Raw genomic sequence first — 26,283 nt, 5'->3', positions numbered from 1 at the left:
AAACAAATACATATCGCAATACTTGTCTAGGCAGTCACCTAAATATGTTGGGTGTAATAAAATGAAGAGAGAAAATATCCCGTTCTGCAGTGTGCGGATTACTTCCAATTTTATAAGTTTGCCGGTGCTGTCTGGAAAGCGGTGCTGATACAGTATCTAACTAAAGTTTGACCGTGCTTTGTAACGTCGCAATAATAAGCAATCCGTGTTTTATGAGTAAGACGGAATTTTAAAATTAAAATAACTGGTAGTTTTGCGTAATGATGTGTCAGCGAACTTGACGCCTTATTATGGTGCTCAGGTGACAACCTTTAACCAAAAAAAAATGAGTAGCGTGGATATAGGGATAAGAGCACAAATTAACTTTGCCAAAGTACCAAACCATACTAGGTACTGGTAGACCCATACCCATAGCAAATTTGCAGCGGTTCGCTTACGCAATCCCTGGATGGGTGGTTGCCATGGTTTCTGGGTCACATGCGTGAGTTTCCTATAGCTAGCCAGCAGCAAAATATTCTACAATAGTACAATTCCTACTGCCATTTTCATTCAGTTGGCAGCGAAGGCAGGATTTAACATGAAAAGGGATATTTGAAGAAGAAATCAGTAAAGCTGCACATTTTGAATTAATCGGTTTTCTGAAACGTTTTCATATAACTGTTACGAAGGACTTGCACTATAGTTACAAAATAGGGTGATCTGATTTATTTAATAATATTATTTTGTACGGATTTCTCCAGAGATTGATTATAGGAATGAGTATAGAAATCCCTGCAGGGCTGACGGAGCTGTTGCAGAGCTTTACCGTGGAGGTTTTGAGGAACCAGCCGGGAGATCTGGTCGAGTTTGCCCTGCAGTATTTCACCAAGCTGAAGGAAAGTCAGAGCAAAGGGGCAGCTGTTGGCCATGAGCGAAACTCGGCGTTTAGACCTGGCAAGGGAGTCAACTTTGTCGAGGAGCCCATGCAAACCGATTCGGAAAACGGAGAGGATGAGGAAGATGATGAGGAATTCATAGGTAACAGAAATTATTATTAGTATCAGTTATTATTATTATTATTATTATTATTATTATTATTATTATTATTATTATTATTATTATTATTATTAAGGTTTCAGCTTGCGCCAAGTTATTACATACAGTCGAGAGCCTTGCAGTGTTTACGTGCCTCCAAAAAATTGGCGCATATTTGCATATTATTCACGCTATCGGTTTTAATTTTAAATAAAGGTTTAGTTAAAATGGTAGAAAAGAGTTTGCATGTTAAAAACGAATAATTCAAATTTGTCAATGTAACCATATAATACGCGAATAGACCTAATAAACCATCTTCCAGCGCACTGAAAGATACTCCCCAAATTTGCATTCATATACTGTACGTTTTAATGAAATTGCGTACACATTTTGGTAAGACACATTTCAAGTGGGACTGCAGGGGGAAAACATATTTGCATACCAATGGAATCATGGCAGCCTGTTTGTTGTCACATAGTACCACGAATCATCAATTAATGCATAAAATGTAAAGGCCTAAGCTAGCATAGAATAATTCTAAAATAAAATAATGTTTTAAGTTTCTAACACGTTTGTGAGGCCCCTCCTGATTTTCTCATTAACCTCAAATGCCCCAGATTGTGCATGTTATAGTAGATATAATAAAGAAATCAAGAAAACCTGGAGTATTTTAACAGTTTCAGTGCTTATTGTTTGAGGGATTTGATTCATCATGCATATTATGTTTAAGACAGACTTTGTTAATATGTACTCTATTATTAAATTAAGTTAAGAGTTTGAGCATAATTGAGCTTTCTTAATGTTACAGTGTAACATTGATGAATAGGGACACATGCTCTTCATGACCTACATATTTTCCTTATAGAAGGGTTGAGTATTCCTTGAGGCTACTGTAATGTATTAATAGTGTATAAAATATTTCTCAGCTGGGGTTTCCTGTAAAATAACTACATTTTGGGAAAAGGCTATCCTTTTTAAATGTCTGCTTTGGCATTTGTAAATTTGCAGATACCACTGATGAAAGTTAAAAAAAGGTAGGTTGCAAGGTAGGATATGTGCTGTATTGGTAACCTCACCAGAAAGCCTCTCCTTTTGCTGTAGCCTACCTGATTATGCTCAGAAGTCTAGGTATGTGTTTGGAGGAGTGCCTGCATAACATTTTTAAATTTTAGTCGTTGCCAATTATTTTTTATTGTTTTCTCCCAATTTGGAAATGGCCAATTATTTTTAGGCTCAGCTCACCACTACCACCCCTGCGCTGACTCGGGAGGGCGAAGATGAACACACGCTGTCCTCCGAAGCATGTGCCGTCAGCTGACCGCTTTTTTTCACACTGCGGACTCACCATGCAGCTACCCAAGAGCTACAGTGTCGGAGGACAACGCAGCTCTCGGGCAGCTTACAGGCAAGCCCGCAGGTGTCTAACCCTAACCCTAACCCTAACCTGGCCAATTGAGCGCCGTCCCCTGGAAGCCCCCATCCTCGGTCGGCAAAGGAATAGCCTGGACTCGAACTCGCGACGTCCAGACTATAGGGCACATCCTGCACTCCACGTGGAGCGCCTTTACTGGATGCGCCACTCGGGAGCCCCTAAGCATAATTGTTTTTATAAACATGAAGCTGATCCTGCTGCACCTGCCACTACTTCAAATGCTAATATCTAAAAATACCACTTCAGATGATGACTTCATATTTTTTAGGAAAATCCTTGGGTGTAGGGTTGCAGTGATACGATAAGATTGTTCACATGATAACGATACGAGCAAAAGAAAATTGCAGTAATACTATTGGCATAAATGGTTTCCTGGAACTGGAACAGGTATTTTGTAGATCTGTTAAATAAAATAAATAGTTGGAAAAGTGGTACAGATAACATGTCCAGACAGTAATCATACAAAAACTCCAAATGGTACTTTAATGAAGTGATGTTACTGCCTGCAAGACAAGAGTCACAACTCAGATACAGCAGATACAAATATATTGAGTGCTTTACTGCAGGTAAAAACCTATTGTGTAGGTGTCATATTGAATTAAATGTTGAACATTTTGACATTTTAAAATAATGAGCTTGGCCATAACACATATGCACCGTAATGTATGAGATTTTCATATAATATATATATATATATATATATATATATATATATATATATATATATATAAACAGTCTAATGTAGTACAAAGTATATAGGCTGACATTAAACTGACTAAACACCAGATGCACCAAAGGAACACAGTGAAAATTGCTTTGAGTTACTCAAGCCTGCATAAATGTGTTCAAGTTTTATTCTTTAAATACATTTCCTGCAAGTTTATTTACCAGACATTATGATAAAATAAATAAATATGATCATAGCTGTATTTACTATTAGGCCTACATTATATATGTATATTTTGTTTAAATCTGATGGAGATTAATGTTTGCCAACAAAGAGTGTTTGAATGAAAACCAACATTACTGTTTATTTGTGATAATGCTATTATAGTAGTTATACTCCATAGACATCCAATAACAGAGAGAACACATAAAATAAGCAATTGAGACTACTCTGAGTAGGCTGTCTTGATACACATATATAGTAAACAAAACAGAACCCTGATAACTTTATTTGCATAGCACTGCTGCAACCCTAGTAACCCCAATCACTTTGACTGAAGTTGGCTTCTGTAATGGGGTAGATGTGTCTTTTCGGTTTCTAAATGATAGACATAACGCTTTGAGATATTGTCTTCATACTCAGTACACTATATCCTGTGATTCTCAAAGTTTAATTGTGGTAATCCTAAATGAAATATAAACCCATTTGTGCCAGTAACTTGACAAAGCTGCCTCACAGTGTCTAACCTTCATATCTCTGCACCATTTGAGGTAGTGACTTCATATGCAGGGTTATATACTTTATTCTAAAAATATTGGTGACCTTGACATTGACCCTGATCTGATAAAGGTGTCACTGACCTTGACAATAACTTCTGACCCTATATGGCTGTCATATTGAGGTCAGATGAGCCACTTGGGCACCCCCACTGGCACTGTTTTAACCTCAGATCACAGACTTTTTTCACATGCATATTACATAAGGTTTTAAAAAAAAACATTGTATGCCATTCCCCTTGCATTGTGCCCCTTGAATTGCTTTGTTTTCGTTCACATAAACCCACATTTGAATAATCAGTGTATTACGTGTCAACCTATTCATCACATCCTCTTAAACAATTCCACTATATGACAAAACTTTGAGGTTAAATATATTTCTAAAGATTTATTTTTTAATGTATATTGTCCCTTAGTGTTTTCATGCAGCACAGAGTTCCTGTTCCTGTGAGCGCCCCAGTAGTAGACATATATCTCATTCAGACCCTGGGGCTAGAATTGTAGTCATGTCACACACTCTACATTGGCAAATAAAACAGGACCAAATGGATATAGGCAAACCAAGATCTAATTTGTATCTTGTGAAATAGTTGCTTGTTCCTGAACAAACTGACAGCAAGATATGATAAGTATGCTTTCTTGACAGCAAGATATGATAAGTATGCTGTAAATTTCAATGTAAGATCATGGGGTACATTTTCAAAGTGTTTTTTCACAATTTTATTCAACTTATGCAGATTATTGAGGTAGTGTGAATAGGGAATAAGAGACCTTGAATTCTGTGATTTTAACAATAGGAGTAATTACAGACTGGATTTAACACTTGGAAAACTATACACCTGTATCTGCTGTAAAATTATAAATCTTAACAGATCAAATCCCAGCTCCTTGTAACAACATATGATGTCCATGTATTATGTATTAATATCAGGTATTTTTTATATTTTATTTTGTTTTGTCCTTTATTGTTAAGAACAAGAAGGTTTATATACATGCTACATTGATGTTGCAAACAGTACCCGCAAGAATATTATGTCCGTTTCATTTAAATAGTGTATTATGAATATGCATATCAGTTATGCAAATTGTTTCAAATGTTTTTTTTATATATTTGAATTGCAGAATTATTCTCCTATTTTATGGCCACTATGCCAGACAAATTACCTTTAAATTACTGTAATGGTTTGTTCCATATCTTAGAAAAAGCTACTTCCATATTTATTTAAAATACCTTTTACAATTTTTTTCAGCCCCGGTTATCAACAGATTTACAAGAAGAGCATCAGGTATGTTTCAAGTAGTTACTTAATAGATTATTTTCATACACATAATCATTAATATCACTTGCCATTATATAATTTGTACAATATGATGTATTTTGACATGGAGATATACATTCAGAATAAGTAATTCATTGTGGACCCCTGAGACCCCTCAAAATAAAGCTAATACTGTCCACAAAATAGGTTTTTTTGGTTTATGGGGTTGGTTTGCTTCAGTTATTTTAAATGACACTGTATTTTCATCCAGTGCCAGGCATCAATAACACAGCTTTTGTAAGAATCTTTTGATGAGAGGTAAATGGGTTGAAGGTGGAATTTTGATTGTCTACTTCTGCTGAAGCCTCTCAAAGATTAATACAAAAAAAACTTCCTTACTCTTATTTTGTAGTTAGTAACTTTTTATGTTACTTTGGTAAAAATATAGCCTTATTCTAAGCTATAGAAGGATATCTATCTTGCAAATATACCCTTGAAAACCTGAATCAGCCAATATTTGTCCCTGTATTGAACATTTATCAATTTCATGTTTATAGAAGAAAAAGTGTTAACAAATTATAGCTTGTTTGGCAGCAATGCAAACATTTATGAAATCTTATATATTCTGCATTGCTTCTGTTCTATATAATCTGAAACTGTGTTATTGTATTATTGGTTTCTATATACTCCAATGTAGTTATTAAATGAAAGATTTTTACACCGCAACTAACAATATTACAGCATATGCAACTTCGTATTAAAAAGGGTTCCCAAATATTTATTTTCCAATCAAGTTGCATTTGTATCAACAGTGCACTGTAAATGCAATGTTAAAAACTTTGTGCTCGAATATGTTTGAAAAAGGCCAGTCCTTCAGGTGTCCACTAGGGCTCACTAGGTACCTGGCCAGTATTATTATTATTATTATTATTATTATTATTATTTATTTCTTAGCAGACTCCCTTATCCAGGGTGACTTACAATCGTAAGCAAATACATTTCAAGTATCACAATACAAGTAATAATACAATTAAGAGCAAGATAAATACAATGACTTTGGTTCAAGCAAGTACAAGTGTGACAAAATACAATTAAATAATACAGCAGATAACAGTGTCAGTGATAGTTACATCAGGATATGATTAAATACAAAATACTACAGATTAAACACTTGACAGATTACAGTACTCTGAAGTACAGGATTAAATGCAGTAAAATAGGGGGCAGATAAGAGCAGGTAAAGCACATTTAAGGAAGGGTGATAAGTGTCCCAGGGGAAAAACAGAGGAGTTCTACAGATGCTGTCTGAAGAGGTGAGTCTTAAGGAGGCGACAGAATGTGGTCAGGGACTGGGCAGTCCTGACATCTGTAGGAAGGTCATTCCACCACTGCGGAGCGAGGGTGGAGAAGGAGCAGGCTCTGGAGGCAGGGGAGCGTAGAGGAGGTAGAGCCAGTCTTCTAGTGCAGGCGGAGCGGAGAGGTCGAGTGGGGGTGTAGGGAGAGATGAGGGTCTGGAGGTAGCTGGGTGCAGTCTGGTCAAGGCATCTGTAGGCTAGTACAAGAGTCTTGAACTGGATGCGAGCGGTGATCGGGAGCCAGTGGAGTGAGCGGAGTAGTGGAGTTGCGTGGGAGAAGCGAGGCAGAGAGAACACCAGGCGGGCAGCGGAGTTCTGGATGAGCTGGAGCGGACGGGTGGCCTCCGCAGGGAGGCCAGCCAGGAGGGAGTTGCAGTAGTCTAGTCGGGTGGGTACCAAGGCCTGGACCAGGAGCAGGGTTGCGTAGTTGGTGAGGAAGGGTCGGATTCTTCGGATGTTGCTCAGGAAGAATCGGCAAGTGTGTGCCAGAGTGGAGATGTGCTGGGAATAAGAGAGGCAGGGGTCCAGGGTGACTCCGAGGTTCTTAGCGGAGGAAGAGGGAGAGAGTGTGGTAGATTCAAGAGGAACAGAGATAGAGAGATCAGAGGAGGGGGAGGAGGAGGAGGGAAAGAAAAGGAGGTGAGATTTAGAGTGGTTGAGTTTGAGGTGATGCGAGTGCATCCAGGAGGAAATAGCAGACAGACAGGTAGAGATACGGGAGGGGATGGTGGAGTCAGAGGGGGGGAAGGAGAGGAAAATCTGAGCATCATCAGCATAGAAATGGTATGAGAAACCATAGGATGCGATGAGGGGGCCCAGGGAGCAGGTGTAGAGAGAGAACAGGAGAGGACCCAAGACTGACCTTTGGGGGACTCCTGTTAAAAGAGGGCAAGGTGTGGAGGTTGCTCCACGCCAGGTTACCTGGTAAGTGCGGTTGGAGAGGTAGGAGGAGAACCAAGCCAGAGCAGTGCCAGAGATCCCCAGGTCAGCGAGTGATCAACAGTGTCAAAGGCAGCAGAGAGGTTGAGGAGAATTAGGACAGAGGAGAGAGAGGCAGCTCGGGCAGACTTTAGTGAGTTGGTGACAGACAGGAGGGCGGTTTCAGTGGAGTGAGCAGAGCGGAAGCCAGATTGGAGAGGGTCAAGCAGAGAGTGGTTGGACAGGAAAGCAGAGAGCTGGCGGTGTACAGTCCGCTCGAGGGTTTTGGAGAGGAAGGGTAGGAGGGAGACAGGACAGTAGCTCTGGAGGGAGGTGGGGTCGAGGGTAGGTTTTTTGAGGAGGGGAGTGATAGAGGCTTTTTTGAAGGCAGAGGGCAGAGTAGGTGCCTGCTGTAGCGTGATGAGGTTTTGCCCAACATAAGATCTCCACACACCGGACGCAATGTGATTTTTTGGTGTAAACAAGCCTTGTTGGTGACAAAATGTTAATACAGTAGAATAGGCTATTGGAAGCATTAGACTTGTCAAAGGAAAATTGGATCATAAAATGAAAACTTTATACATTTCTGTTTTTACTTTAACTTTCTTTATCTTCGTGCCAACCTTGAAGTAAGTATTCTATGAAACAGCAGCTTACTCTTGCAAATCCCAGGAAGTACATTTACATTAGTGCACCCAGTTACATAAAATTGCGTCAAACTAATATCCTATTTCAAATACTGGTAAAAGGGGAATCATTATCTGCATGTGCGATTTTCATTATTGATCCAAGCTTCATAAATAGCATTGTCATTTAGGATGCTGCTGTCATCAAAAAGGCAGATATTAATAGGATGCCTTCTCTTGCTATTTGTAGCATTTAATGTACAGGCACATTATAAAATGATTACATGCTTCATTTTTGTACATACTGTAGGTATGTATGTTACAATTTAGAGTGTGGCATCTTTAGAGCCATTTAGTTTTTTGTGGGACTTTCACTTTTTGAATACTGACACAAACACTGCGCATTGCCAGCCTGCAGCAGGACACCTAATTTTTAATCACCTATTTATTAATTTTCTTTTAATGCTTGGGATTATGTTAATATTTCAGATAATTTTCAGCTATTCGAATACTCAACACATTAAAATGCACACGTTTCAAGATAGCCGATGCACGTGAGAATCAGCCTTTTTCGCAGAGGCGAGCAGTTGGAAAAATAGAAGAAAAATAAAACCTACTTTCTCATAACTGCTGCTCTGGTTGCTGTAGCTTGTAGTAATGCTAAAGATTCATTACACAAAATAAATAAGTAAATAAATTAAATATAATAATTGCTCACACAGTTTCAGTAGGAATACTGCAAGGCTAAGAACTTATTGAAAGGTAGACACACTCATTAAAGCCTATAGAGAAGTGGTCAAACTAAGACCTGAAAGTGAGATCAATAAATGCATCTATCAGGCAAACTAGTAGTTGAGAATATGGAGTATAAGAATTCCATTAAAGAAACACTGAGGCCTGATTGCTGGTACGCCACTGAATCAGTTAAAAAGACAACAAACCCTGACACAACCATTGCACGTTGGTAGAGCACAGTAGAACACCTTTTTTAATTATATTCCCGATCTTCTGACATATTCCAGATTTCTGTTTTTTAAACTTTCATTTCACTGTAACTGAAAATTACATGTTAAAAACAGTAAAAACAACAACATACCAAAATGATCAATATTGACTGGAATGCGATATTTTAGGCACGCTAGTAACAAAGTACATTTATTAAGCCTTCAAAAGGAAATATAGTTTGCTTAGCATTTAATGAGTAGGAAATGATGCAACTTAAGGATCATGACTACAGGCTTGCCTTCAAAACATGTTCCTTCATCTCATAGTCTTTGTCACTGGCCTATGACCTTTTCTTTTCTGAACACCTGAGGTACCATTATCTCATCTGACAGTTGGAAATAAGCTTGTGTCTGACATCAAGCAGCTAAGAATAAATAGAACTTCTGAATTAATGGCAGAGTCCCAGCTGTGTTAGGGTTTAATCCTGAGAACCAAGCATAGCAGGTATCGGAAAAATAAAACGTGTCATTTACAGAGGCTTACGTTTGCTTGGAAGGTAATATTTTATTAAAATATTATTGTCTAATTTGATTCACATTTTTTTCCATATTATTAAATACCAATAACCATTGAACTCAATACATGAACACCTTACCCCCCAAAGCCAGTCACTTAATTATTATTTTAATGCATTTTTTAATTTAAATTATAAAGTGGTATTTGTGGATTGTGATTTACAGCCAGCCAGTTCAGGAAAGGATTCGCTAGTTTACTAGCAGTACAGAAACATCCAGCTAACTTTCATTTTTTTTAAATGTACACTGTATATAATACAGAAAACCTTATGATGAAGTACTTTGTTACCATACTACTGCGATGTACTATTATTATGGATTAATTTATATACCAATTTTAAACTTAAAATTGAAGTAAATTAATAATATGCAGAGCATCTTTTTATTATGTTGTGATTTCCAAATTAAGCTTTATTATATTAATTTTCCATTGGTCAGTGGGTGCTCATTATTAAAGGTTCTGACTGTATTGAGTGAACCATAAGTCTTGCAATTTCTCATACTGACTTAATAATTCAACTTTTTTTATAGATATATTTTATATGTTGTATGCTGTAGTTATATATCATCAGAATTAATACTGTGCTGCCGTTTGTAGATTTAGTCTGTTATCGGTGCAAAATGGGCAACTCCGCTTTTTTATTTCATTAAAAAAAAAGAAATAGTCTACACAAGACTTTAACTTCAAAGTGCCATGAGCAAAACTTTTCAGAAAGATGGAAAACACATATTGTAGTTCCTAAATGTGAAATAAACACCTGGGGAATGTATTTCAAGGGCTATTGGGGATTATTGTGTTTATTTCTAGTTTTTTCTCTTTTTTGTATGCTGGTGACAATTTGGTGTAAAAGGCTTGGGCATCTTTTAGCTACATTAAAAAGTATAGAGTAATTTACCAGACATCGAGGCAGTAGCCAAGGAATACCTTCAGACAGTAAAATGACAGTGTTAATGTCCTTAAGCAAGAGCATCTTTCAACAATTTAATGAGGACATTATGTCCTATTTATGTTGTGAATCATACATCATAGCATAGTGAGGCACACCTACTATTACATGAGAATCCCTTATTCCCTGCGAGAACTGTGTGGCATACATTGGATTAGACTAAATTACATTTAATGAGAACAGTTGCAGAAATCAGCAGTGGAAGCCAAGTAGAAGTAATACAGCAGAAATACTGCACCAAATTGCTTCTTTCTCAAGTATATAATAGAAAGAGCAAATACTCGTGGGGCAGTGTGACACGCTGAATGGTGTGGTGCAGTAGAAAGTGAATGTCCAGACTGAATTCTCCCAATAACAAAAAGGTTTTAATAATTAACAAACAAAAAGATCATAAAATAAATCCCCTTGGAAAAATAAGTAATAATTATAATGATAATAAATAATAATCCCGTTTGACCTTTTACGTAGCACAAATATTTCCAAGTTTGCCTCAAAGATATTCTAGTCAAATTGTATTTTTTTTTTTTCAAAAAGCCAGTACTGTAATTTAAGCATTTAACAGCCCAATTTGGTTGTTTTGTGGTATTAATTTAATTTCAAGTGTTTTTTTTCTAGCACATCAATGTTACATTTTTGAACCTGTAAAGAGAGTGAGTGTGCGGTAGTAAAGGAGAAAAGAGACAGTGAAGAAAGGTGAGGGTCGGATGGTTAAGACATTGTGTGTAGTAATGTAAATACTGTTGAAAAATACAAAAATATCCACAGTTAAAAATTAATGAGTCAGTTTCACAAAACGACGGCTGAAACCAGCTAAAAGGAGGAAAATAAAACTGAATATCTGACAACTGGATCCGACCGAAATTACAGAAAATTATTGGTATGTACTACAAATAAAATACCAAAACAGCATCTTGTTTAAAATAGCAACCTGGTTTCTTAGTGCAAATTAATATTAATAACTAGAAGATATGAAAAGACACCTTGATGTCTTCAGTATCTTCCATGAAAGCAGGTATTTTGACAGGTGTTTTCTTTGATTTTGGCGGTGCAGTGATACGTGGTTAGCACAGGTGCAGTGATTTGTCTTTGTTCCTAAGTAGTTCCTAATTGTGACATTGTGCTGCATAGCGGCTTAGAACACTGATGGGCCAATCAGCATGCAGTATTCTAACAATTCATTTTATAATGTAGCTTATACTATCAGTTAATATCAACACTATATATATATAAATATATTAATATAAATTATATATATATAAATTATATATATAAATTAGGTGGTAGACTGCACCTTTTGAATTCACTTTTTAGATTTCATTTTGTGATTTTTATTTAAAAAAAAACAAAAAAAAAAAACAAAAAAAAACCTTGGTAGGTAATTGTGAAATAATATCAAATAACTGTATTAATAACTAGCATTCATATCTGTATTTGTCTGTATAAATGTAGCATTCTGTGAAACCTGTGGTTGTAGTCTGTTAACTTTGATTACAGAATCATCACTCAGTTGCAGAACCTATATGAAGTGAAGATTAAAACCACTAGCCATATCAATGACACAAACTTTAATATATCAATTTAACTGGATAATGTTTATGTTCAGCTACTGAGGGACATTTTCAACAAGTATTCTATTAACAACTAACGCAAATGAGGACCATGTTTTAACATTTACAGTATCTGTAACATACAATGCATAGACCAATCAGAACCACTGATTGATATGTTTAATATACAATCTTAAGTTCAATAATCATTTGAAAGTCCCTACAAAAATATGTAGTTCCGTTGTTTTAACCCTGTCCATTTTTTTTAGTTTGTGCTGAAGCCTTCAATCCTGATGATGAAGATGGTGATGATGAAGATGTAGAACCCAAGGTAAACCAGATCATTTATATCCAAAGTGTACCTGTAATAACCCCTTTTTGTATACATTATTTCAAAAGTAACACAGTGCTCTGCTTTTTTACAAAATGTATTTAGGAATGCAAGTAAATAAAGTAGTTAAATAAAATTAAAGATTCATTAAAATACGTTAAAATCTTTAAAATGTTTCGAAGTAATTAAAACAGAACAGTAAAGCAAGTAAGTAAAATTACTTGAAATGCTAGTAAGTAGCTGGAAAGCACTAAACTTGGTTTGGTTATGGCTAATTAAATAATTACATAAACCTGTGGTGCACGTCCATTCAATATGTAGGTTACGTGGGCAGTTTTGAAAGACAAATGTATCTGGTACCATAGTAAGTTAGAGAGCTCTGTTTGTGTGCTTTAGTTTTAGTAGTCTTGCACTTCCTTTGAAATTTCACCTAGAGAGTGAAATTGTTCCCAACCGTTAAAATACATTTTTTCATGTGATTAACTAACTGGTTAATTATTCGTCTGACAAGTTTTGCAGCCAGTGACAATATGTGTGTGTGTGTGTGTGTGTGTGTGTGTGTGTGTGTGTGTGTGTAAAAAATGGTATGTGCTTCTTTCAGAACTGCATATGTGCTACTTCTATAGCTAATTAACATGCATGATGGGTGAGATTTATGGAAAAAATTGCATTAGCTATAATCACTTTAAAAACAATAACTCTGACTATCTTTTGTTTAGATTATTTATCCCAAAGCAGATGAACAAAGAATTAGACTGCAGGAAACATGCAAAGATATTCTTCTGTTCAAAAACTTAGACTCGGTAAGGTCAAATAATTTCATTTCTGAATTAAAATTACATTGAGATACTTAGTGTATTAAACAGTGTAAACCTGTTTATCTGTGACTTTCCTGAATATATTAAGCATCCATTAGCCAATATGTTTTTGTAAGTCTGCTGCTACCTTTGCTGCCACACACAGCAGTGGCTTCAATGTAACATCTTCATTGTAACATCTCCCCTTTCTCCTATCTCTCTCTCTTTCTCTTTCTCACACACACACACACACACACACACAGTGGCGCAGAGGGTCTGGCTGCCATGGGGACCTCCTCTCCCTTCCCCTCCTTGAATGTTGTTGGGAGGGGGCAGGTGTAATTTTACCCCCCTCTGTGGGCATCTTTGATGTGAGGTGAACTCGGAGGGGTGCGGTGCTGGCACGGGTGGTTTTGCACCCTGCATGAGCTTGGGGCACCTCTTTTTCTTGTGCCACAGCTCTCTGCAGTGGTAGCACCGCACCTCCTCCGAGGAGAAAAATATAACATAATTGATCCCCTGAAAGGGGACCACAAAACTACCCTCCACGGTGTCCTTCCCTGCCAGGTCGATAGTAATCTGGCGCTGGAAGAACAACATGTGGCGGAGGGGCTGGTCTTTGCACCCTAGGGGGATGGGGTGGATAGCTGTGCCTCCTTGTAATATTTTAAAGGGGGCTGCAGCCTCCCCTGCAGCCACCTGTGCCCACTTTTTCGGGGGCTGTGGAGCCTGGCCACTCATTTTTATTTATTTGTGTTGTATTTGTTTATTTATTTATTGTTATTTGTATTTATTTATTTATTTATGTATTATTATTTTTTATGTTTATTTATTTATTTATTTATTTATTTATTTATTTAATAAATAAACAAAACAAAACGAAACAGACACACCCCTGCACTATAAAAACCACCAGAGCAAGAGTACACACAACACAAAACAAATAACCACCTGGACTTCAATAGTGCAGGGGCATACAAAACAAACCTAAACACAATGTATTTTTTCCCTCCTCCTCCTTAAAAAGGAAATCAAATAAATCAAAGTTTAAAACAAGAATAGTTTTAAACTTAAAAATAGAAATCAAACAAAAGGGCAGGAGCTAAACAATGGAGCACATGGTCTGTGCTCCCTGCCTGCCCTTCCCCCTTTCTGCACACAGCAGAGATGGGGGATTAAAACAAATAGATTTTTAACTAACAACTAAAAACAGTTTTGTGTATAAAAATAATATTTACAAAAACAGAAAAAATAAAACATTTAAGGTAAAAATGAGAAAATCAATAAAAGAAGTGTTTAAAAAGAAAGAAAAGGAAAAATCTGTCCTGCACTTGTTTACAAATGCAAGTGCAGGGAGACAAAAATGTGTTTTATTTAAAAAATAAAACAACCAAATCAAAATGTGCCCTGCTACTTTAGAAAAATAAAGTTAAAAATATTTGAAAAATACAATTTTAAGGAACTGTTTTTTAAAGTTTTTGTTTGCTATCTGAGGAACTCCACAAACGTGTGACCTCTCAGTAGTTGTAGTCGTAGTAGAAGTGTAAATGTTTATCACGTTACCATTTACTTCCCACCTCAGCATAATTATGAATGCCATTTAAAATGTTTACAGTATCAACACATTAACATCAAGATTAAACTATAATAACTAACAATGATAAACTTTTTTTTATTAAAAGCCAGTACAAAAACAAAGGGACTGCAACTTTCTGTCGCTATGCACTTCCTTCGTTTTTGTTTTGCAAGTAAGAAACCATTTCAAAGACCGAAAACATATTAAACCAGACACTATTGCTGTTACTAAAATGCAGCTGCAGTAATAAATATAACCAAAACCGTCAAGGTATGAGTATTGTGATTAGTGCTGGGACAAATATCTGAATATTCAAACTAATATTTTTTGACATGTATTCGGATACAAAAATCAGATGTTCATATTCGCTACAAATGACAAAAATACCTTGTACTTATTTATCGTCTCACTAGAATTTGCACGGCTGTTTAAAAAAAAAAAAGGCAAATGAAAAAGAGCTCTGTATGTGAGATGAATGAATGAATATATATATATATATATATATATATATATATATATATATATATATATATATATATATATATATATATATTCTAAAAGTACCCAACTTCCTGAAAATGTTGTGTAGTGATTTTTATAGAGTGTATATATTATATATTTTTTGTTGCGACTTTCTATTATGTGGAATGTAATAAACGAGAAGCAAAACGGTGAGTTTTTTTCCTCTTCACTTTACAACGCCATTTCAAAGTTTTGTTTTATTTGAAGTGTGTAAAGTTAAATTTCAGTTTTTGTTTGCTTGTTCAGCTACATAAAGGCATAAATAAACCTCATGTTATTACTTTATGAAAATGTGTCTATGGCCACTGTTTACTGTGAAGAAACGGCAATGGCAAGGAATGAAAATAAAGGAAAATAAATCAAATGTTGTGTCAACGTTATGTACTATTTATTTCGGCAATAAACAAAACAACGTTTAACTTGAACTGCTATTTGGCATTCATTGTGTTGTAGTTAATTCACTGGAATAAAATAAGTCCTACACAATTTATTCTTTACTCCTGGGATATTTTTCTATTTTAACTTGTTACTGTGACAGCTGGCTTGCAGTGTGCAGGTGTAGTTGGTGCAGTGCTCAGGAATAACACACACAAGACAGTGAAAGTTCAATAAAACAGCTTCTTTATTTGGCTGGGTTGCATGTCAACAACACTTAAATAATAAGCATGGGCGCTACACAGCAATGTGTATCGCTTCGCGCAAAACCAGGGTTTTAGTCCCAAAACAATATGACACTAGTAACTAACACACAACACAGACACGGTCACGTCTCCAGATAGTGAGTGCTTGTGGCGGAGTGTCCCGCCCCTATATATATATAGGGGCGGGACACTCTGCCACAGTGCTCTTGTGCAGGTGTGGTGAAAGACAACAGTTCGTGAAACAGTAGTGCAGTGTAGTCCGGGTTTGGTGCTGGCTTGTAGTGACAGCTCCCGGTTAGTGATTAGCCATCTAACAATGAAATGACAAAACAGTTAGAACAACAAAACAAACAAAACACGAAACACTCATGATAATAAATTACTTCCGTCTCCTATATGGGTCCTTTCGGTAACCACATCAAATCCACTGGTGCAAGATGCAGTGCATGTATTCAATTCAATAAAAATCCTGAAGTGGGTAAAACTTTGACAGAACTGGGCAATAGATTTCAGACCTGTAAACATGTTGCTTCTTTGCTCTTTCTGTAGTAAGAAGGACGGGGGGAGCTAAAATTTGGATGTTAATGCATTATGCCTAATATGGTATTTTTTCAGTATTCGTATAAACAGTGTTAACGGCAAACTTAAACAAAGGCTGGACACATTCTGTCAGATTTGTTTGAAAGCTAACAGTGTTTCCCTACTTTTTAAAGCTGTTACTATGATTCTGTAAAACTAGCTGGGACAGGGTAGCATCACAGCCAAGGCTAGTAACTGGCAGGTAGGAGACCCAGAGACAGAAGCTGCAGGTTAAAGCGCTTTTGCAAACTTTTAATAAATAATAAACAAAAGACAGGAAGAAAATAACAACGGCACGGTGGCCAAAATAAACAGTTAGACAAAACAATGTACAGAATACTTTTAAATACTGTGGTTTCAGGCCGAGCCGCTGCTTACAACGAAACATGGCTTCATAAAACTCCCCTGAACACCATGATAATTTTCCCTATATTAACACCAGAAAACACACAAACACTATCTATCACCGACATTTACTCTAACATTAACACCTGTGATCACCATTTTTATACACCTGTGGCTGGAGCCTAATTAATCATTAATCATTTCAATTTACGGCTCTGACGTGTTTTGACAGGGAGGAATTTAACAACCTCCCTGCCAGCCCAATATTCCCTACACACACACCCACACCTGTGCACAGGCAGGGCTTTCACCCTGCCACAAAAAAGGTGATCTTTTGATTTGAAAATAATTGCTTATTTAGTTTTCTTGAAAGAGTAGATTTTATAGCAGAATGGGTAAATGCAGAAAAAGTTTTTTTCTGATTGGAACCCAACAGTGTTTTATTGAGTCTCAGTTATTTCTGATCAGAAAGAAAGAGAAGTGTATGGACCTTTTATCTCAAGTTATTGAGTATCTCAGTGTATGTGGTGTGGAGGGTGGGACAAGTCTTTGTCACACCTAGGCTGCATTATTTTATTTAGAGAGTGTCAAATTCAGATGAAGCTGTTTTCTTTTCTTTTTTTACTTATTTTTTTATTATACTTTTGTTGAAATGTTTTCTTACCTCAATAACATTCCCTTTCAGTACGAAATGTAACCATTACCGAATGGGTATTTACCTCCTAAAGACCCGAATTCTGAAAATTGTATACCAAAGCTGCTCATTGAGCCTGTATTGCTCACGTGGCCCCATCCCCAAGGGCACGAAAGGACTGCGCTCACAGATCACAGCACCATTTTTCCTTTCAAGACTGACCTGATTTGTTCAGATAAGTACTTGTTGCTTCTTTCTATCTATCTATCTATCTATCTATCTATCTATCTATCTATCTATCTATCTATCTATCTATTCACATTTATTGTGTTTTTACACAAATTATATGTGATATACGTCCCGCTGTGGCCTTGTGCCCTGCGAGAAGCCAGCAGCTTGAGTCGCTCCTTCCCAGGGATCCAGCAACATAAGTCGTCTGACTTTGTGTTCTCCCCCAAGGCTGCATAGCTCCGGCTGGAGCTTATTTTATTTCTCTTCTTTGTTAATTGGCACAATTCGAGATGTTTTATATTATTTCTGTAATTGTTAAATTACTGTTTTTTGTTGAGAAAGTATTTTCTCCTGTGTTTTTTACAGATACTACTCGCAGGCCAGTCTCCAAAGTGGGGCTCAGCACATGTGTAGCAAGAGCAGCTGCTGGGCTTCACAGCACTGCGCAAGACCAAGATACTCGCTTCAGTTGTGGTTGCTTGCAATCTCAACCACAGTATCTTGATGCCGTTTGGTGACAGCTTTTTAGCATCGCCATTGCGAAGGCTGTTAGTCCTTGCTAACAAGCAGGTTTCCCTCAGTCTCATGTGTGATACTAACTGAGTGGTTTTGCCAGTGGATTTTACAGGTGAGCATCCCTGTACATTGCCACCCATGGTGACAGCGAACCAGTGACCCGTACCGAGGTCACCGAGCCGTTTCCACTCCCGACCCAGTACCGTACTTGGACTGAGGTTACCGCACCTGTACCAGTACCATCCCGGTACCGACCCGGCGCTGTCCTAGTGCTAAAGTAACTGACCCGGTATCGTACTTGTACCGACCCGGTGCTAAAGTCACCAAATCGACCTGGTACTGAACCGACCATCTTGACCCGCCTGGTCGATATCTATAAGCAGAGTGAGGCAGAGACTGTACAACTATATACTATACACTGCATTGCTTGCTACTTTCATCATGCCCGGGTTTTATCCCTGTGAGACATGCAATGCCAGTCTGCCTATTGAGGACAAGCACAGCAGGTGCTCTTCCTGCCTGGGGCCAGAGCACGCCAAGGAGGCACTGGCCAATCGCAGCTTCTGGAAGTTTTGTGCCCCTTTCTCCAAGTGCACGCTTGAGAAACGGTTATTCCGCAGCTCTAAGGAGCGCTCTGCGTCCCTTACTCCTGCGTCCCTTACTCCGTTCCAGGCGATCGGAGCTCTGGGCAGCGGTTTCCCACCTAGGAATTGTTCTCGCTGAATTATTGCAGGAACGTTCAGTGCCACCTGCCCCTCCTGTACCCTTGGTGCCCCAGGGGGCTATGAGTGCAGATTGGCCACAGCAGGACATGCTGTCTACACCTAGGCATAGCGCTGGGAAGTGTCACCAGAAGAGAGGTTGTCGCCACAGACGCATCCAGCCTGGGCTTGGGGCAGTGTATGGAACCTCCCTTGGCAGGGTCTCCACATCAATGTTTAGAGCTGCAGGCAGTTTACCTGGCCTTGCAGAATTTTGTGCAGGAGGTTCGAGGGAGACGTGTTTGTCCGTACAGACCAGTGGTGGCTTACATCAATCACCAGGGCGGCCTCAGGTCGCCCAGTCTCCATCGTGTGGCCCGCAAGCTGTTGCTGTTGGCGCACAAGAACCTCCTCTCACTGCGGGCAGCTCATCTGCCCGGGGCGACGAACTGTGCGGTGGTCCCCTCTCAAGGGGAGTCCCCAGCAGCTCAGAGTGGAGGCTTCACCCCAAGGTGGTGAGCTTCATGTGGGAGAGGTTCGGGAGAGCAGAGATAGACCTCTTTGCCTCCCAGGAATCAACCCACTGTCCCCTCTGGTTCTCCATAACAGGAGACGGGGACCCGCTGGCAATAGATCTTCCCACCGATCTCCGTGCTGCAGCTGTGTCTGGAGAAAATTTAAAACAAAATACTTCTGATGGTTTACTTTGATGAACCATCCCATTTTTAGATATTAATTCCCAATAGTCTCTTTAGATTGATGTATTTGAAATGTTTCTAACTGTCTAATTGTGAAATAAATCAAATGTTTTTATGTAAGGATATATATGAGATTTATGGTATCAAATAACATGTACATATGCATGTGCAGGACAAAGTAGTTTGCCATGCAATTTGGAGGGCTTTTCATTTAGCAACTGTTCACAGTATCTGTGTTGTAGGCATTTTAATTGGCTTTGCATTAGATTTAGACAACTCCTTTGAGCTTATACGGTTTGGCTGGCAATACGTAATTTGCAGATCGAGGTTGATACAGACGAATTAAAAAATATAAACCATTGACATGCTAAATTGAATACAAAAGGGCTGTTCATATTTGTACACAAAGCTAAAAATGTATCAAAATCTGGAGTAGGCCTAGATGAAAGATGTCTGTCTGACCATCTGTGTGTCACACTTGTTTTTTATATCAAGAGAACCACTTACCCAATTGTGATTAAACTTGCTAAGGACATTCTTTAGCACAAGCTATCGATAATATCATAATCTCTACTTCTGTTTGTCTGTCTGTCACACATTTTTACATAGAGAACCGCTAGTCTAGAGACGTGTGGTTTGAAAAAGCACTCCCTGGGTAGAGTCTAACTCTGAGCTCCACCAATAAATAGCCTTGGAGTCTGTGTGGTCCAGTGGTTAAAGAAAAGGGCTTGTAACCAGGAGGTCCCCGGTTCAAATCCCACCTCAGCCACTGACTCACTGTGTGACCCTGAGCAAGTCACTTAACCTCCTTGTGCTCCGTCTTTCAGGTGAGACGTAATTGTAAGTGACTCTGCAGCTGATGCATAGTTCACACACCCTAGTCTCTGTAAGTGGCCTTGGATAAAGGCGTCTGCTAAATAAACTAATTATAATTATAGTGATAAAACCTGCTTAGGACATTCATTAAGCACAAGTTATTGAGGGTATCTTAAATTGGGAGTGTGTGTTTGTCTGCCTGTGTGTGAAACCCATATTTATAGGGTGTATGTCACTGACATTTGTTTTGTATTAACAGCTATGGATGTTTGATAATTGATAATAATTGAACCAGAATGTCTTTTATTCCGGTCTGTAAACTGTACATATTTAGTCTTGCCTTAAACTTATTTTGCTTTTCTTAATAGGAACAGATGTCTCAGGTATTGGATGCCATGTTTGAGAGGCTAGTCAGTCCTGGTGAACACGTAATTGACCAAGATGATGATGGAGATAATTTCTATGTTATTGAAAGGTATGATTGCATTCCTCACAGTATACTGTTATAATAAGGATGTAGTTTTGCTTACCAAAAGTGATCATACTTCTAAAGTTATGTTACGTTATGTCATCTAAGATTATTTTGATTGTTTTCCTTTCTGTTTTTGTTTAAATGTTTTGCATGGAATACTTAAGACTTACAATAAATGTCACATAAATAATATTTTTCAAAAATGTATTTATTTTAAACTTGTAGACATCTTCCTAAAAGCCAAAATAAAGAAAATCAAATGAAGCAAAGCCTACCATAAATATATACTGTATTGTTTGCAGAGGAACATATGACATCAGTGTAAAAGTAGATGGCATTGATTGCTGTATTGGTACCTACAATAACCATGGAAGTTTTGGGGAGCTGGCCTTAATGTACAATACTCCAAGAGCAGCCACAATCATTGCTACCTCACCTGGTGCTTTATGGGGTTTGGTAAGTCATTGGGATTTATCATAAATGGGTCAGACAGTGATTAAAAAACTGTTATCTAAAATAAGTGACTGAGTTGAAAGGACAGTTTTATTGAGGCTTGCTTTTCACTTTAATTTGCTGCTGAGTAAATACATTGCAGCATTAGTGTAACCTGGTGCTTTATGTATCAAAACAGTAATGCAAAAATAGAATTAGACGGACATGCCATTTTTTAAGGTGTTGTTTACATTTCCCTGTGAAGGGAATATAAAAGATTAATGTAATGCTAGTAGGCTTGCTTTTTCAAGTAGAGCGCACTCTGGTGTAGAAAAATATTACACAATTCTGGTAGGAGCAGTTGTTTTGATTGCATGTTTTTATTAACATTACTCTTTTGGGGAACTGCTTTATTGTAAGTAGATGGTACAAATATCAAAAATCTGAGTAGAAAGTATACCAAAGATAATTTTGCTTAATATGTTTAATTGTGAATTTATGTATGTTATAGGACAGACTAACATTCCGGAGAATCATTGTGAAAAACAATGCCAAAAAGAAGAGAATGTATGAAATATTCATTGAGACATTGCCATTGCTTAAATCACTAGAAGTTAGTATTGCTACTATTATTTATTGCTTTTTTACATTTAACTATTCAAATAAACTTCTGTCACGCATTTATTTATGTGAAACATGTTTTTTTCCCTCCTTTTCTGTAGCCATCTGAAAGAATGAAAGTGGTTGACGTAATAGGATCCAAAATGTACAAAGATGGAGAATGTATTATTGCTCAGGTTTATAATTTTTATATATTTTATATTATCATTGTGTGTATATGTACTTTAAAATGTGGAATGTTAATATACAGATAAACCCGCTTTATATCATGATTACCGTGCAGACATAATTCGTGATATAAAGCGGGCCATTATATAGGCTCAGCCCACCTCTCTCACCCCTCCGCTGACTCGGGAGCGGCGAAGACGAACACACGCTGTCCTCCGAAGCGTGTGCCGTCAGCCGACTGCTTCTTTTCACTCTTCAGGCCTGACATTGGTGTTTTGTAACTGAACTGTATCCCATTAAGGCCGTCCTCGCAGCATTTGACAGGCTGCACAAAATGTCAGTTTATCAGTTGAGATGATTATTGGTTGTTAGTTGCGTTGGAAATTAATTCTATCCTGTGGTTACTTAGTAAAGCCCAGCCACACAGCATTAGACAGGCTGCACAAAACGTCACAATAAGCGGGTTTGTGAGATGGTGTTAAGAGGTAATTTCTCAAAGAACCTTTGTGCATGACGAGTGTTTTTTGAAAAATTGAGATAATAAACGGGGCATGATTATTAAGAGAGGTAATACAAAACGGGTTAATCTGTAATTGTTAAGTTTGTAAGGTGTTTTATATTATACAGTGTTTTATGTTTATATTCCTTATGTATATTTCACTTTTAAGTATCTTTCGTAAATAAAACTGCTTGCATTTTTTTGACGTTGTGTGTGTTTAACAGTGTATACATCATCATTTCGTTTTTATTTATTTATTTTTTTTTGCAGGGAGATTCAGCTGATTCTTTTTATATCGTGGAATCTGGAGAAGTAAAAATAACTATGAGAAGAACCAAGGTAAGATGTAAATAGTTAGTAACACTGTTGTATAGGTAAAACATAAGATATAGCATTGCACAGATAAAGACAAAACTTTTGTCTGCTCATAGATTGACAATATGAATATCTATTTAATTCCAGAGTCAACTTAATGTGGAAGAAAATGGTGCAGTAGAGATTGCACGGTGTACAAGAGGACAGTACTTTGGAGAGCTAGCTCTGGTAACAAACAAACCGCGAGCTGCTTCAGCATATGCTGTGGGAAATGTCAAATGTTTAGGTACTGTCTTTATTATTCTTATTAGTTAAATGAGTTCTACCTAATGTTTTAAAGTACATTTAGTCCAATTATATTTACAGGGCAAGGCACTAATGGTAAGGCAAAGGACATTAGTAATGGATTATGGGGCTCTTGGTGGGCGCAAACGAGCGCAATCAGACTTGTGAAGTGATTTTGGTACCATGTTTTCCTACCTGCTTTTTATACCTGCGGTACCCGCCATTTGTCGGCCAAAAATTTGGAGCGTGGCTCACTATCATTTTCATCAACCGTAAAAAAAACATTGTACAAGTCACACCGATGTATAATTGCCCCCCCCCCCCCCCCCCCCCCCTCTCTTTTTGAGACAACAATTTCAGAAAAGGCCTATGTTTTTTCTTCAACATGCTCAACATTAATAATAAAGGACAATTCATAATTCATGTTTTGAAATAAGGATTCTAAAGTGTTTTATTTCATTAATAGTTTACATTTATGTAACACAGCATTCCGTTTAATTTTTTTTTTTTTACTCAAAACCAAAAAACTCAGAGTCACTTTCGCTATCTTCAAACACAGCAAGTCCTGTCTCGGTAAGGTGGTCATCATAGATATTTTCTATGTCATCCTCACTGTGTGAATTTGTCTCGGACTCAACAAAAACAATGTAATCGTCTGTACCATCCAGCTGATTTGAAATGCATGCCTTCTTAAAAGCCTTTATGATCGATTTTGGTGTGATGTCTTCCCAAGAGTCTTTGACCCAGGTACAGACGGTACTTAGTTCTGGTCGCCTAAGGTTTCCATTTGCGGTAAAAGTGTGCTCACCTTGGGATACAAAAAGAATACGTCAGTCACGCCAAATTAAGTATTATAAGAGTGATTTTATTTGTTCATAGTTTTAGAAAAAACAACAAACGGATTGAAGGTCCTTGATCATGGCTTCACATAGGAACTCTGCCGAAATGGGGGAGTTCTTTTTTTTTTTTTTTTAATTGCCATCTGACTGTTGAGTCACAAATGTAAACAAATAAGCTGCAGTGCGAATACAAAGCAGTTTTTATAAGGTCTGTAATAACAGTTTTTGATTTATAAAGTCATTTAGCCTTAATAAACAAATGCAAACTTTCTTAAAACTTGTTTTTAATATATAAAAAACCCTCTTTCAACATTTAGCAGTTTACATAACATTAATAATACATTTTGACATTAAAAAAGTACGTTTTGTATAATTTACTGTATATTTAACACTAGAAGCCCCGCGGCAGTCATTTTGGCGGTTTTTGGTTTAAAAATGTAATTTTGTAATTTTAACACATATGGGGCTGCGGGTTCATGTACCTTTCTGTCCATATGTATTAAATATTCTCACAAAGCATGAAACGTGGGAGAGCAGAACTAAAGGAGATATATTACATTATGCCTAAAAGCCCCGGGAGCAGTCACATTGATGGCCACACAAAACAGTTGTATTTTAATTATACAGAACGGTATTCTACTTTATTGTTTTTATTTACCAGTCTACAGTGTGTTTAGCTGTAATTAGATTAGTATCTATTCTCTGCCTGAGTGGATGACCGACAGTCTTTTGTTTTTCAATCAGATTTTTTGGTCCTACTGGCATTATTATCGGTTCCCCCTTTTCTTTTTGCTTGTATTTTCAAGACTGGATAACTGCAATGCAAAGTTTGTAGGTATTTTTGCAACTTCTTTGAATATACATCAACCTGTTCAAAATGCTGCAACAAAGGTTTTAACTTAAAAGTTTTAACTTGCATTGTCTTTTCTTGAACTCTGTTACCTCACAAAACTGCTGCAACTTCAAGGTGTAGTTGCTGGCAAGTTCCCATCATGTTTTCAGGAATGTTTGCAAAGATGTAATTTCTTTGTACATGTGCAATGTATTACTCAGGAGTGTAAAACTGTAACATTTAAGTGCACTGTATTTCAATTCTGCTATCTTTACTAATCTCTGGTACAAAACTGCACCATGTCTTTACAAGCGTTCCTAAAACAGGGCAGACAGATGAACCAGTCAAAATTGTGAACTTGACAGCCACTGTAATATAGTTGACATTCTTATAAAATGATTGTCTTTGTGGATGGGCATTTAACGATGGGCAAGTGGAATTAGAATCGAGCTCGTCTGGCTCATCCTGCGCACCAAACACCAGGTCTTATATTTTCCCCTATGGGCAAATCGCGGGCGAATTGACCTCACCATAGTAAATGTATTACATGGGCAATTTCTCCACAGTGGAAAATCGGGCCCCAGTTCTTTTACTAGGTGAGACACTGGAATCCCCATGAAAATATAGTTTTTTACAGTGGGGAAGGAATATAAATATTGTAAGCCCTAAGATTTTTTTATCAGATAAACTTGCCTTTTGTTTTTTTACTCTTGCAAAATATTATGATAATTCTTGATGGCCCCTTAGAAAAATGGTTCAGAAATGTGTGAATCAAGTTAGCAGTTTAACATGCCATATTTAGACAAAAAAAAAAAAGAAAACATAAAATTACTTTGTAATTCTTTTTTTTTCAGTTATGGATGTGCAAGCTTTCGAACGATTGTTGGGTCCATGCATGGACATCATGAAAAGAAACATCGTAAACTACGAGGAGCAGCTTGTCGAACTATTTGGAACAAACATGGACACTGCGTGAAGAGACAACAAAAAGTACAAACATGCATCTTGTGGGAAGAAAAAACAAAGAGTTAGTCCAAGGAAACTGTCATCTTTCTGTAGATGCAAAGCATTTCTGTAACTTCTATTTTTTATTATTTTGCTTTTTGAGAAATGTGAAATACTAAACAAACAATAGCAATGTAGAAGGTATTTAGGCAAAAGAAAAATATTCATACACTTCCAGGATTCATGGGGGAATGCAGACATTAGTATAGTATATAGGTTACTCATACTTGTTGATCAATTAATTAAAGTCACAGTGAAATAGAAATTCTAATACTCCACATTTTCCATGGCAGTTGATTGTGTAATTTATTTTGTTCATTTCTTTCCCCAAAACATTCACATACTTGAAAGCAACATTATTTATATA

General features: G+C 37.3%; 1 protein-coding gene across 2 annotated transcripts; it reads left to right on the top strand.

The window, feature by feature from the left end:
* Window positions 1-499: 499 nt before the first annotated feature.
* LOC117419634 (cAMP-dependent protein kinase type II-beta regulatory subunit-like) lies at window positions 500-26,283 on the top strand. 2 transcript variants are annotated; one of them, XM_058986029.1, is made up of 11 exons: window positions 501-1,017; window positions 5,140-5,175; window positions 12,331-12,392; window positions 13,112-13,195; window positions 20,817-20,923; window positions 21,223-21,376; window positions 21,864-21,965; window positions 22,075-22,149; window positions 22,911-22,979; window positions 23,103-23,241; window positions 25,766-26,283. In XM_058986029.1, the coding sequence occupies exons 1-11, from the start codon at window positions 756-758 to the stop codon at window positions 25,885-25,887; spliced, it is 1,212 nt and encodes a 403-aa protein (XP_058842012.1). In that variant the 5' UTR covers window positions 501-755; the 3' UTR covers window positions 25,888-26,283. The 2 variants fall into 2 exon arrangements, with proteins under 2 accessions (XP_058842013.1, XP_058842012.1); XM_058986030.1 differs by lacking the exon at window positions 13,112-13,195 and having other exon boundaries at window positions 500-1,017.

This window comes from Acipenser ruthenus, chromosome 14 (assembly GCF_902713425.1).
Source record: "Acipenser ruthenus chromosome 14, fAciRut3.2 maternal haplotype, whole genome shotgun sequence".
Taxonomy (NCBI): domain Eukaryota; kingdom Metazoa; phylum Chordata; class Actinopteri; order Acipenseriformes; family Acipenseridae; genus Acipenser; species Acipenser ruthenus.
This window is presented reverse-complemented; position numbering and strand designations above follow the sequence as displayed.

Excerpts from the sequence above, each read along its gene's own strand:
- LOC117419634 (XM_058986029.1), top strand. The coding sequence starts at position 756 with ATGAGTATAGAAATCCCTGCAGGGCTGACGGAGCTGTTGCAGAGCTTT. Across the intron at positions 1,018-5,139 it reads AGATGATGAGGAATTCATAG|CCCCGGTTATCAACAGATTT; the intron begins GTAACAGAAATT and ends AATTTTTTTCAG. Across the intron at positions 21,966-22,074 it reads CATTGCTTAAATCACTAGAA|CCATCTGAAAGAATGAAAGT; the intron begins GTTAGTATTGCT and ends CCTTTTCTGTAG.